Raw genomic sequence first — 14,378 nt, 5'->3', positions numbered from 1 at the left:
TATTGATCCCAAGAGCACTTTCTAATAAATACCCTGCGTCATAATCTCCAACCTGCTTCCTGGTAACCCAGTTTGGAACCACTGGTGCCAGGGATGATCCAAGAAAGCAGATACTGGCATGGAATCTCTCAGCTGTCATGAAGACCCCATCACAGGTGGTAGGTGAAGCTCAGATAGCTCTGGGCACAAGGTGGCAGGGCAACTGTTAAAACTTTCACTGGTAGTGAACTGGAATGGTAAACCAGCTGGAAGGATTACACTAGATGGTGCAATGTATAAGATATTCAAGAAGTACGGAGGAAATAGTGTCTATGAAGACAGTGGAAGGCAGTTGGCTGTCACCATTTAAAATTATAACAAAGGCCGAGAGTGATTAATTGGCAATTTAAAGCTATATGTAGAATCCAGAGGGTCTTCTTTGTAGCATGTGAAAAGGCTCTTGACCTTTACTAAAGAAGAGAGAAACCTGAGGACCAAACCCAGGACTTAATCGTAAGATTAACCAAGCTCTTAACCTAAGCATGTTTACTAGGTCAAGGTCAAGGCCCTGTTGGGAAAGAATGGGGTCCTGATACATGGTACAGATATATCTGAACTAATGCACCCAAAATCTTTTTTTTTTTTTTTTTTTTTTTTTTTTTGCGGTACACAGGCCTCTCACTGTTGTGGCCTCTCCCGCTGCGGAGCACAGGCTCCGGACGCGCAGGCTCAGCGGCCATGGCTCACGGGCCCAGCCGCTCTGTGGCATGTGGGATCTTCCCAGACCGGGGCACGAACCCGTGTCCCCTGCATCGGCAGGCGGACTCTCAACCACTGCGCCACCAGGGAAGCCCTGCACCCAAAATCTTGATCTCAAGGTTGAGAACAGTAATCTCAATCAAAAGTCTTGATTTCATGTTCAGTTTCTAGACCCAGAATCCATTGACTAAAGCAAAACCTGGTTCCTGGGAAGGATTCAACAACACCAGGGCAAGTGTACATGGTAGTGATTATCTCAGTCTTTCCCTAAAGGACCCTACAGCCATTTACTCAGACAACTGTACACTGAGGGAAAAGAAATACCCAAAAAATTCAAGATTCTTGGGCACAGGATCTAAGTTCACACTGATACCTGGTGACCCAAAGCTTCATCATGCTTTGCTGGGGTCATTTGGGAGCCAGGTAATCAATGAAGTCTTGGCTGGATTTGACTCACGATAGCCCACCAGGTCCATGGATTCACCTAGTGTTCATTTTTGTGGTCCCCAAATAATTAGAATAAACTCACTTGATAGTTAGTATAACCACTACATTGGTCCAATGGTCTGTGGGGTAAAGCTATCAGAATGGGGAAGGCCATTTGAAAAACTCTGAAACAGCCCCCATCAGCCAAAATAATAAATCAAAAGCAATATCTTATTCCAGAAGGAATGACACATATTCGTGCCACCCTTAAGGGCCTGAAGGACGCAGAGGTGGTGAGTATTCATTATCTCCATTTTATTCACCAATCTTGGCCCTATAAAATCTAGGTGGATCCTGGAATGACATTGGAATACTGTAAAATCAGCCAAGTAGTGGTTTAAATTACAGCTGCTGTACTGGATATGGTATCTTTGCTAGAAAAGATTAATATGGTTTATAGCCTTCGATCAGTCAAATACATTCTTTTCCTTTCCTTTCAGAACAAAAAATCAGAAACAGTTTGCATTTAATATACATTTTAAAGTCTTGTCTCAGGACTATGTTAACTTTCCTGCTTTCCAACATAATATAGTCCAAAAATGTTGACTAGATGAACATCCAACAAAACATCATACTGGCTCACTATCAACGACTTTATGCCAAATGGATCTAATGAGCTAATTGGACCAAATGAGCAAGATAAAACTGATACATTTTGATTAGTGCCAAGCAGGGCCAGAGGACCCAAGCTTTATGAGCAAGTAGCCAGGCCCCCCATGTCATCCACCACAGCTACATCAGCACTTTTCCTTCAGCTCACACCTATGGTCATTTGTTCATCAATGGGTCAGTTCAGTATGTTTGCAGAAGTCAAAAATAGATGGTGATTGCATTATAGCCCCTCTTAGTAATGGTCTTGAAAGACAATACTGAGGTATGAATAGAGCTTCAGGCAGTATACCTGACCATCCACTTTGGGTGGAAAGAGAAGTTGCCCCTGGTTAGAATATATGTGGACTCACAGGTGGTGTTAAATGGCCTGATTGGATGCAGGAACCACCAGCCCCTTCAGGGATTGCCTCAAAAGAGCCAATTCATTCAAGGTCATGCCTCCTTCCCATGGCAGCCCACATCCAATGACTGACTGACACAGGGTAGGGTTCCATGCTTCCTGTCTCCAAGACCAGACATCCCAGATATTCCCATATGGTTGGCTAAGGCCTCCACTGAGACTGCCTTGCAGCTCAACTTCTCCTTCTGACCAATTACCTCCTTCCCTTCCTTTCCCTTCCCTTTCCTCCCACAGGTTGTTGATCCTCAATGCACTCCTTAATAAACAGACTGCATGCTAATCTCTGTATCAGAGTGTGTTTCTCAGGGAACTTAACCTGTGACACTATCTTTGAATATGTTAAGATGAGCTCCAAGGTAAGTAGGAATTGGGGAGTGTTATGGACTGAATTGTGTCTCCCTCCCAAATTCATATGTTAAGCCCTAACCTCCAATGTGACTGTATTCAGAGATAGGGCCTTAAGAGATAATTAAATGTGGTCATAAGTGTGCAATCCTAATCCAATATGACTGGTGTCCTTAAAAGAACAGGAAGAGACACCAAGGATGTGCACACACAGAGAAAAGGTCATGTGAGGACAAGTAAGAAGGCAGCCATCTGCAAGCCAAGGAGATAGGCGTCAAGAGAAATCAAATCTGCTGATACCTTGATCTTGGACTTCCAACGTGTAGAACTGTGAGAAATAAATTACAGTTGTTTAAGCCACCCAGTCTATGGTATTTTGTTATGGCAGCCTGAGCTGACTAATACACAGCCCTAGCAAACTAATACAGACAGCTAAAGGACTAAGTGGAGGAGATTCCTCAGAAGAGAGAAATAATGAGATGTGAGGGTAATCTTGATGGAAAGGAGCTGACCAATAGTTTGGAGACTGGAGCCCAAGGGGGAAAAATGAGACCAATAGGAAACTTTCATTTGGGGGGTTGCTGAGGGATTTTGTGATGTTTTAAGTACTTTATAGTATTAGGGTATAAGTCCTCCTTAGGTGAGAGGCTTGAGGGTAAATCAATAAAAAGGTGCTGAGGTCCACATAGGGCTGACCCTAAACAGAGAGAAGAATACATCCACAGGAGATAAGGCTCAAGGAAAACTAGGAGTTCACTTGGGGTAGGAATTCAGAACCATATACACCAAGTGGTCATTAGAACACATGCCCTAGGAATTCTCAGAAATCTTGGAGAGCCCACTGGCCAGAATGTGGGATAGACGTCCATGTCAATTTTATTTAAATCCAAAGGAGGCTGACTTATGTTAGAATTGGGATATGTCGACTCTAGTTTGGGGGCCTGTACCCCTTCCTCTATGGTTTTATCATGGTTTTCATGATTGTCCTCTTATCCAAGGACAATTGTAAGTTCCCAAAGACAGAGACCATGTTTCATCTCACACCACCCAGAGAACCTAGCCAGTGTCAAAAAAAAAAATAATAAGCAGGTGAGTGTGTGAATGAATGAGTGAATAAAACATCTGATAGGGGCAAGACACTCTTCTCTTTGTAGTAAGATTATTCTAGGGACATTTGTGTTTGGGACTCCACTCCCCCTTTCTGAGGGCACTCTCACTTTCTTTAGCTCTTTCTCCATGGTTCCAGACTGATAGGACTACACTCAGGTTCCTTGCCCTCTCTGACCAGGGAACAAAACCAAGTCCATCAGATGTCCTCTCCTTATAATTTTAAGCTTGAGCTGAGGGACACAGAGATTGAAAGTAGCATTCAGACTACTGGTCCCCAACCAGACTATTGCTTCTAAGAACTTCTTGTTGTAGTTCTTGGGCAAGTTAAACTCCCTTTTGGTACCTAAGTTTCTTCATATTAAACACTGTCTTAGTCCATTCATTTTTCTATAACAAAATATCATAGGTGGCATATAAACTTGTTTCTCACAGTTCTGGAGGCTGGGAAGTCCAAGATCAAGGGGCTGGAATATTTGGTGAGCCAACATCATGATTCATAGATGGTCATCTTCTCACATGGCAGAAGGGGAAAGAGATCTCTCTGGGACCTCTTTTATAAGGGCACTAATCCCATTCATGAGGGCTCCACCATCATTACCTAATTATCCCCTAAAGGTCCCATCTCCAAATACCATCACAATGGGGATTACATTTCCACGTATGAATTGGGGAGAGGGACATAAATATTTAGTCTATGTTAAACACATGCACAAATACCCACCTTTCAAAGGTTATTGTAAAGATAATAATTAATAGTAAACACTTCACAGAACACTTGCATAGTGGGAACTCAACATATGTGAGTCCTTCTATGCCCTTACCTTTCTCTGCACCTACCAGAATCCTACAGTCAGTGCAGGGCTCCAAGATGCCCCAAATAGTGCCACGGGATATAAAACAACATCTTTGCCTTAAATAAGCTTTACCTGGAACTGATCCCAACTGATCTGCTGTTATTGTAAAGGCTGGGTGAGTGAGTGTGTGTTTTCAATAAATTCTTTAGAAAAAAACCCATCAATCAGTGGATATTAGGACTTCCCTGGTGGTGCAGTGGATAACACTCCGTGCTCCCAGTGCAGGGGACATGGTTTCAATCCCTGGTCAGGGAACTAGATCCCACATGCATGCTGCAACTAAGACCTGGTGCAATCAAATAAATAAATTTTTTTTTACGTCAGTGGATATTAGATATTCAGTTGCTCTATTCCCATTGCTACTTTATTCTTAATGTGTCTGAAATAAGCCTGATTCTGCATAAACTCAGTGACATGCTTATAGAGCTTAAGAAATCACTAATATTTTTCCATTTCTTCTTCATACTTCTTTGTATTGTTTGTTTTAACAATAAGATTTTTGTATTATTTATAAAATCAGAAAAAATCTTTTTTAACAGAATTGGAAAAAAATCACTGAAGTATATCCCTTCTGTGCCACCAACACAGGCTGTGTGGCCTGGGGAAAGCCCCACACCCTCTCTGGACTTCAGTTACCTTAACTGTTAAATGCAGGGATGAGCCCAGATGCTCCCTCGGGGTCCTTCTCATGGTTTTGGACTCTACATGTGTTTCAGAGTCTCTCGCCCACTGGAATAGGGTATTTACTTTTGCAGCACTACCAGCCAGTGGGTAACCCTCAATCTTTTCCAAGTCACAGCTGGCACAGCTGTAGCCAGAGTTCTGTAATGTGGGCAGTTCTTGGACTGTCCCAGAGAGGTTGCAATCAAATCCAGAGACAAGCCTTGTTCCCGTGATGTGTAAGGAACACATGTGCCCCCTTTAGGGTCTATTTCATCTGCTGTGGGTATCAGGCACTTGGCCTGTTCACTGAGTCTGGTTTGTTGTTGCCAAGAGAGCATAGCAAGTTACTGTTCTCTGAGCAGGTGTGCTGACTGGGGGAAAGAGTGATGAGTATGCTTTGTGAGTATTAAATGCACTCAAAACAAAATCACCCTTAATGAATGGATTCATTAAGACACAGGTTTGAACTGCCTTGACAATAAGCATGAGAAATGAACAAATACTTCCTTGCCACGACATTTCCTCTCTTAATCCAGGAAGGCTGTTTTCTATTCAGGCTTCAGCTAGAGTTCCAGAGTGTCATTACCTCTTGATTAGCCTAATGAGCACCTGAGTAGTAATGGCCTGACAAATTGCTCTTGTACTTTTGTATTTAGTAGGGCACTTATTCAAGAAGCCAAAGCATCCTCCAACCTTGCATCCAAGTGGTAAATCACCAGTATCAAAAGAACAAAAATATGGGCAATAAATGTTTGCAGGCAGGTGGGAAGGATGGAAGGGAGGGAGGGAGAGAAGAAGGGAGGGAGGGAGAGAAGAAGGGAGGGAGGGAGAGAAGAAGGGAGGGAGGGAAGGAGGGAGGAAGGAAGAAAGGAAGGGAGGGAGGGAGGGAGGAAGGAAGGAAGGAAAGAAGGGAATTCCATCCCATGATAAAATTTCAGACCTCACTTGGTCAGCATCCAAAGAGGGCATGAGCTTGCTTGGAAGACCCACTGTGGGTTTGGGCTTTGTCTCAAAGCCAGCCTCTGCACAACAAGAGAACAGTTATCTGAGTGCCAAAGAATACTGCAAACTTGGAGCAACATGGATGGACCTAGAGATTGTCATACTGAGTGAAGTAAGTCAGACAGAGAAAGACAAATATCATATGATATCGCTTATATGTGGAATCTTAAAAAATGGTGCAAATGAACTCATTTATAAAGCAGAAACAGAGTCACAGATGTAGAAAACAAATTTATGGTTACTGGGGGCAAGTGGGAGAGGGATAAACTGGGAGATTGGGATTGACATATACACACTATTATACATAAAATAGATAACTAAAAAGGACCTACTGTTTAGCACAGGAAACTCTACTCAATACTCTAATGGCCTATATGGGAAAAGAATCTAAAGAAAGAGTGGATATATGCATAACTGATTCACTTTGCTGTATACCTGAAACTAACACAACATTGTAAGCCAACTACTATACTCCAATAGAAATTGAAAAAAAGAGAATATGGCAAACACAGCGCTAATGGGGGCAGAGAGAAAGCATGTTCAGGACAACCTATCACCCTGTCGGGAAACACCTGCTTCTTGAGAGCGAGCACAGTTTAGTGAGGAAGGAATCTGGGCTTTGGAGCCGTCTGCCTGAGTTTGAGTCTCAGCTTTGTGACTGACTGACATGCCGTGTGATCTTGGACAAGCGACCTAGCGTCTCTGTGACTTACTTTCCTGCCCTATAAAATGCGGTGTAGGTAGATTGCAAATGGCCATGAACACTCTGTAGCTCCTTCCATCAGGAGGTGGGGATTTTCCTGGTTCCTGTCTCATGGTGTTACTATCCAGCTATAAAATTCTAGGCTACCTGGCACGAAGCAAACTTTCCATAAAATGTAGCAATCGTTATTATCATCATACTGTTATTTGTCATTATCATGTCACTTGTGTGGTGCAGGACAATGTGACAGGAAGGGGCTTTGGTACCAGACAGACATGGATTCAATCCCAGTGCCACACACCGACTTTGGGTAAATGACTTCTCTGAGCTTTAGTTTCTTCACCTGTAAAACTGGGACAAGCAATGCCAGCCTTGAAGGGCTGTGGTGAGCTTGGCACAGAGTGGGAATCTCATGGAAGGACACGACTGCCACCACGCCTGCTGCTTGGCATACCCAGGGCGGTAGGACCTGAGCGCCCGCCGTGGGCACCTCCCCAGGCCCACCTGGAGCTCCGTGGGACCTGGAGAGAACACGGGTGCACTGAGGCCCCTGCGGGGCTGCCTTCACCCTGATAGAGTCCTCATTTCTTGCTAGAAGTTGGACGGAGAAAATAATCAAAGGAGACAGTACCTTACACATTCAAGGCAACTGAGAAGCATCCTCCCTGACATCGGCCGATTGACTACGAATTTCAGTTCAACAACAGAGGGATGTGTTTCCTAGCAAGACTTTTTCTTTTTAACATGTCTACTAGAGCAACACTTTTCTTTAATTGATTCCCAAACACCATTTTTTAAATATATGGTTCCACACCAAGAGACCCTAATACAGTAGGTCTCAAGAAGGGACCGGGCCCCTGCGTTTTCTAAGAGCTGTGCAGTGATTGAGAAGTGCTGTGGCTGGTTGAAGGCAGAGGCAAAGGGAGGGGTGATCCTCCACCAGGCCTTCTAAACCGTAAGGGCAGCGTGGCGTGGCGGGTGAGGGCTTAACTTGGAACCAGGGGATCTGGATCTGAATCCCAGGTCCCCACTGCTCGCCTTGGGACCAGGTAAGTCACTTCCCTTGCCGCCTTCACAAATGAGGATAACACCTGCCCTACTCACCTCCAGGTGCTGTGGTGCAGGTCAGATAAAATCATTCTCGGGCTTCCCTGGTGGCACAGTGGTTAAGAATCTTCCTGCCAGTGCAGAGGACATGAGTTCGAGCCCTGGTCCAGGAAGATCCCACATGCCACGGAGCAACTAAACCCATGTGCCACAACTACTGAGCCCGCGAGCCACAACTACTGAAGCCCGCACGCCTAGAGCCCATGCTCCACAACAAGAGAAGCAACTGCAATGAGAAGCCCGTGCACCACAACAAAGAGTAGCCCCCGCTCGCCGCAACTAGAGAAAGCCTGCGCACAGCAAAGAAGACCCGACAGCCAAAAATGAAAAATAAATAAAAATTAAAAAATATATATATATATATATAAAGAGGAGACTGTCCTTTGCTTTTTCTGGCTCAGGTTTCCTCGCTATAGCCCCAAACATAAAAATGAAACACATTTGACCTTTCGTTGTTAGGGCCCTCTTGAAAGCTCGGCATGAGATTTATCATGTCAGGGGCCCTGCAGAGATTCTGTGCAAACTCCTGTTATCCACCTCTGCCTGGCGCTTGTCTGTGAAACATTAATTGTATGAGCTCCAAGACCCCACAGTGGGCAGGAAATTCAACAAGCAGCTGCCCTTGCCACATTTGTTGCAGCCTGCCCTCCGCAAGGGGATTAGCCAGGGTGTCTCCCCAACATGATTCACCAGAAAATAGATGCTTGAATTCCACCACCTCCCCTTCACTGGGGTGGAGGGAGCTTCAGATCAGAGGTATTTATAGATGATAAGGAAAAATAGAACTAAAAAAAGGCAGAATAGAAACACAGTGGGAAATGAAGAGGAACTGACTTGGAAAACAGAGAAGAACATTCAAAACCTGTTAGAAGTGTACACGTTCAATTTTCAAAATAAGGCTTTCTACTTCCAAAGACTGACTGGGAATGTAGTCTTTTAACAAATCAAGATTGCAACTTTCATCTATCCAAATAAATATTTTACATTTTCAACATCTGTATACTGTCTTCTCTCACTTTGCAAAAAAAAATCCCTGGAAAGGTATGCATAAATCCATTTTTAAGTCTTAGTTTAGATGTACCAGAATATTCTGTTTATGATGCTATCATGAGGGTTTTGGAATGTAGATGATTAAATTTTGTTTATAGACCCACGTGTTGAATGCTTTTAAATTTCTCAAGTCATAGGTGGAAGTGGGTGATTAAATGCTAACATTTAAATAATGATTCAGATTTATGATGATATAGAAATTAAGCATGAAATTCTCTACTCTCCCTCTGATGGACCATCAGATTTAGACACCTGCAGTCTTGGAGAACATAGAGCTTGGTGCCATGTACAGAACTGCTATCACTACTTAGGTTGGGGCCAGGGGGTCACAGGCCCCAAATGAACAGTTCATTCTTGGAATTAGCTGGAATTTACAAATTTAGATTGAGTAGCATATTTTCCTTGGCATGATTTATCCTTGCTTTGATCCTGGCCATCCTGAGGTTGTGTGGTTACACTGTGTGTGTAGCTGGCTTAGTTTATTAATCCCACGGCTGGAGACTGTTCTACTGATTTAATGTTTATTGAGAACCCACAATGTGTGAAACACAGTACAAGCCCCAGCCTGAAGAGCTTCACACAGTGAAGTCAGCCACAGATACATCTTATGCACATAACAAAGACATCAGTGCCTGAAGGGAAATCAATCAGGGACTTACCTTGGGGAATAAAGGTGCTCCTAACCTCTCATCTGGGGGGGATGGACCCTGGTTCACTCCCAGATCCGGCCACACTCTTGCCTGGGTCCCCTTGATGTCAGCTCCGTGCCTTACTTATATTTGCCAGACTACTAGGTGTTCAGGAAGGCAAGCCACAGGACAGAGGTGGTGAACTAGCCTACCTGAGAAAATAAACCTGGAACTTAGCACCCCCAGTAGAAGAGCAGACTGAAAATCCACAAGAACAAAAATTCAGAAAGGTTACATCAATTGGAATAGTTACCTTAGCATCTCTCACAGTTGCTATTTCCAGGTAACTGTAGCCAACACATATTGAAACAGCCCCCTGCCGATTTAGTGAAATCAATCTACTGGTTGACTGCCAAAAGTAAGACTTGGTGATAACACTCGCAAAGAGGAGTACAGAACCTCTCATCAACCTCAGAACGGGCGAGTGCCAAGTACCAGGCTGGCTCCATTCCCAGCTTTACAACTCCTTGCAGGAAAAGGGCTGGATACTTGGTATTAACTAAAATGAACTATATTAAATTAAAAGTTCTACCTCAACCCTCCTTGGATTTCTCTAGGACTCACTTCTGAGAGATTTGTTTGATCAGTTTGCTTTGTAGTCAGACAAGTCCCAAATAGATTTCAGATAGGGTAAGAATTAATTAATTGCTGTTCAGTTGCCAATTTGCATAATTTGTAAAGATGTTTATAAACACAATTCTCCAGCCTCTTTAGGCTCTCCATAAAGTCCACATAAATGTTTAAAAAAAATTTTTTTAACTTAAGTTGTAGGCATGATAGAAACTGGTGGGAGCTTTTCTAGTAATTAATGGGAACGCTTTCCTCTCACAGTTGACTTAACTCAAACTATCAGGGGACATTTCAATTTTTTTAACATGCCAGCAACCAGGATTTAGAATAATTCATGGTGTATAACTTTATAACGCAATTGACCTAAAACTGAATGACAATATTTTTTTAAAAAAACTGATTGGACTCATACAGAGCCTTACACATAGATCTGTAAGGAAACTGTTGAATGGATATCTATATATTCTGATTATAGGATTTACCTCTATGTGCTCCACCAGGTATTGTCTAAAGGCTAATAGAGTATTCCTAAAGCTTCATTCAGATGTTTCTGAGGTTCATTAGAAAGAGAATAACTCTTAAGGCATTTAACCTTGGATGCATGTTAAAATCACCTGAAGTGCTTTGAAAAATGCTGATGCCCAGTCCCCATCTCAAATCAATTGGACTCTCTGGGGATAGGACCTAGGCACTGATGTTTTTTGAAAGCTCCCCAGGTAATTCTAGGAGCAGCCAGGGCTGAGAACCAGTGACTTAAACCCTCCAGTGAAGAGACCACAATTAATCAGATTCCTCCCCCAACTATTTCCACCCTTTCCCCCAATCCCTCCCGTCTCCACACATACCCATCCATGAGAATGATCTGAGGAAACAGGAAATGTCTAGCCTTGAGTCTCCCAAACAGTAGAGCTGCTGGAAGCACAGGAACCAGTCCCTGGGATGCTGGGAGATGAGCTCATTTGGGGTGGGGGAGTGACATCATGCTGTGCGTGGATCACATTATTAGAGCACAGGCTCTTTGTTCTCTAAATCCACAGATGAAGCTGAAAGTTAGTTTTAGCACCATTGCCAGAGGTAATGGCCTCTCCCAAGTTCACCTGCCTTTTCCTTTCTCCAGCCTTTTCCTGCCCTTCCCCATGCTGTGAAAAATCTAGTCATATAAGTACTAAAGACTCACATTGCTAACTAGCCCAACGATGAATGGAGCCACTCTTCCATTGTGGTTACTGACATCAGAGTAATAGGGTATAATCCTTGTCATCCCCAAATCACCCTCTCTTTCCCTTCCTTTCAGGGCACACTTTAATGCGTGAATGAGCTCATTGAGAGTAAGAGAAGGGGAGAGGTGGGAAAACACTGGTTCTGCTGTTTAGTGCTGCAGTAGTACTGGAATCTTCCAGTTGGTAACTGAATGGCTGCAGACACCAGTCCGTGGCCTATATGCCACAAGGGCTAATCTGACAGCTGCACATCATGTATCATTTGCCAAGACTCCTGCCTTCACTGCCACTGTCATTATTCCAACATCAATGTGGAAACCCTTGTCCCAGGGCTCTTCTCATTTAAAGAGCTCTTGGGATGTTAAGGTAAGGATGAGCAGCCTGGTGTCATGGCCCAAAGGTCTTCACCTCTTCCCTTCACCCTGAAAGGAATTACGTGTTTGACCTGTGCATCCTGTAGGTGGCAGTTTATTTTTCTGTTCTGGATTTAAATAAGCTTCTCCCAGTCCTTATACTGTGAGTTGATCGTGTTCCAAGTGTGTCACCACAGAGCAGGTGCTGAGCAGTCAGGTGACAGCTGTTGATCTGTTGCGAGACCATGAAAGAGCTTGCTGTGGCAACAGCTTACACTGAGTATCCAGAAAACCAAATATTTGAGTGCCTACCTTGTGGCCAACACTGGGTGTGTATATACAAACATACACGCAGATAGGATGTCTGTCCTATGCAGTTATATATCCCCTTAAACGATTTGAACCTTTTCCTCTTTATCCCTATATCTTCATCGACTAATTCAGCTCATCATTTTCAAACAGAAATTGGGGGATAAGGAGGAGGGAAAACAGGAGCAAAACCTCTTGAAAGGTGGTTTGTAAGTGTTTTTGTACTATAAATTCAAGTGGATTTAAAATGAAAACCCCTTTGGCATATAAAGGTCTTATTCAGGAAATGCTGAAATCCTAGGTGTAGATTTGTAGTACATATTTCCCTGGAATCCCAGAAATCAATGGGTTCAAATTGACTAAGCAATTGTATCTCGGCTGAGCCCCTTTTAAAAGGCAACCTGAAAAGCTTTACCAACCCCAACAAAGCCATTTTAAACCCCTGCTCATTGTTCCTTCATCTCCCCATTGAGCAAGAGAAGAGGAAGCAAAGGAAGACAGCTACGGTTCTGAAGTACTGTTCTGAACCAGGAGAAAGTGCTTTGTTTGGCCTTCAGGGGCAAACGGAGGAAATAAATCCTCTTTTCCTCTCCCCGGCCTCCTCCAAGCAAAGCACACGACTCTCAACAAAGCCCACTTAGCATTTTACAAAGACACAGGACAAGGAAAGACAGCTGGACAAGAAGGCTGGGCTGGAAGCTTTGCCCCTTATTGGCTTAGTATTAGCTTAGCTCTGGAATAAGCTCTCCAGTCCGGCCTCGGGTGGGCATCCTCGGAGACAAGCGGACATGGAGTTCCCCAAGGCCTGGCGCAGCGGCATCAGATGACCACGCTGACTGTCACGCTCTGGCCGTGCGGCGCGATCTTGCGGGGCCACGTGAGCAACAGCTTGCGGAGCTCGTCACGGAAGCTGTCGTGCAGCCAGGCGTAGATGAAGGGGTTGTAGCAGGCCGAGCTCATGGCGAGCCAGTGGCAGAGCAGCTGCACTAACCCGAAGGCATAGGGGTCTATGGCGCGCGGGTCGAGATCCCGCAGCAGATTGAAGACGTGCAGGGGCAGCCAGCAGACGGCGAACACCACCACCACCACCACCAGCAGGCAGAAGGTGCGGCGGCGGCGCGCGCGATCCCAGTCCGCTTGGCTCGGGGTCACGCAGCCCGGCACCACGCGGTTGCGGAGCTTCACCGACACCCGGACATAAGACAAGAGGATGACCAGCAGGGGGAGCAGGTAGGTGACCAGCAGCAGCCCCCAAGCGTAGAGCTGGCGTTGGCGCTCCTGGGACCCCCAGAACTCCTCGCAGAGGCGCACGCCGTGTGGCTTGAGCTCGACGTGGTAGGTGTGCACGGCGGCCGGCAGCGCCAGCACCGCGGACAGCGCCCAGATGGCCAGCACCGCGTAGGCGCTGAGGCGCAGCGAGATGCGCCGGCGCAGCGGGTGCACCAGCACGACGTAGCGGTCCACCGCGATGGTGGCGAGCGTGAACACAGACACATAGACGGTGACGGGCTGCAGGAAGAAGACCAGGTGGCACAGGCCGCCGCCGAACACCCAGCCGCGTGGCTCGAAAGCGTAGGCCAGCGTGAGCGGCACGCAGGCGGTGCACATGAGCACGTCCGACAAGGCCAGGTTACCGATGAGGAAGTTGGTCACGTTGTGCAGCCGACGCACCCGTGCGATCACCAGCACCAGCAGGCAGTTGCCTACCAGCCCCACGACCACCACGATGCTGTAGAGCAGCACAATCAGCCCCTTCAGCTGATGCACCAGCTGCAGGCTTTGGAATGGCGTGATGGCCTGAGCACCCGGACCAGCCGCCGACCCATTGCCCACCAAGGCTTCTGAGCTCTGGTTGGTCGCAGTTGAAGCCGCCGGCAGCAGCCCAGAAAAGAAGTCAGGGGCCCCGGGACCCTGAGTCGGCAGTGAGGCCATGGCCACCTGTCCAAAGAGAATCAAAGCCCGTCACTTCCCATTCTCTCTCCGCCCCCTCCTACACCAACTGCGCCCCTCAACATACACACACACACTTCAGGGACCCAAATATTCCTCGGGAATGACTGGCCACAATAAATAACAACAAAATTTAAAGTGCCGTCACCCCTACCTCTGTAAAATTAAATCTATGAGTTAGATGTGCACAGGTTATTTAAATGCCTTCTACTCTATC

At 45.5% G+C, this 14,378-nt stretch overlaps 1 protein-coding gene across 1 annotated transcript; it reads right to left on the bottom strand.

Annotated features, from left to right (window-relative positions):
• Window positions 1–13,030: 13,030 nt before the first annotated feature.
• PRLHR (prolactin releasing hormone receptor) lies at window positions 13,031–14,143 on the bottom strand. The gene has a single exon (XM_060098604.1). It carries the CDS (start codon window positions 14,141–14,143, stop codon window positions 13,031–13,033), a length of 1,113 nt encoding a protein of 370 aa, XP_059954587.1.
• Window positions 14,144–14,378: the final 235 nt, after the last annotated feature.

This window comes from Mesoplodon densirostris, chromosome 1 (assembly GCF_025265405.1).
Source record: "Mesoplodon densirostris isolate mMesDen1 chromosome 1, mMesDen1 primary haplotype, whole genome shotgun sequence".
NCBI lineage: Eukaryota > Metazoa > Chordata > Mammalia > Artiodactyla > Ziphiidae > Mesoplodon > Mesoplodon densirostris.
The sequence above is the reverse complement of the archived record's forward strand: the minus strand, read 5'-3'. Positions and strand labels throughout refer to the sequence as shown.

Bases quoted from the DNA above. Each gene is read 5' to 3' on its own strand.
- PRLHR (XM_060098604.1), bottom strand. From the start codon at position 14,143: ATGGCCTCACTGCCGACTCAGGGTCCCGGGGCCCCTGACTTCTTTTCT.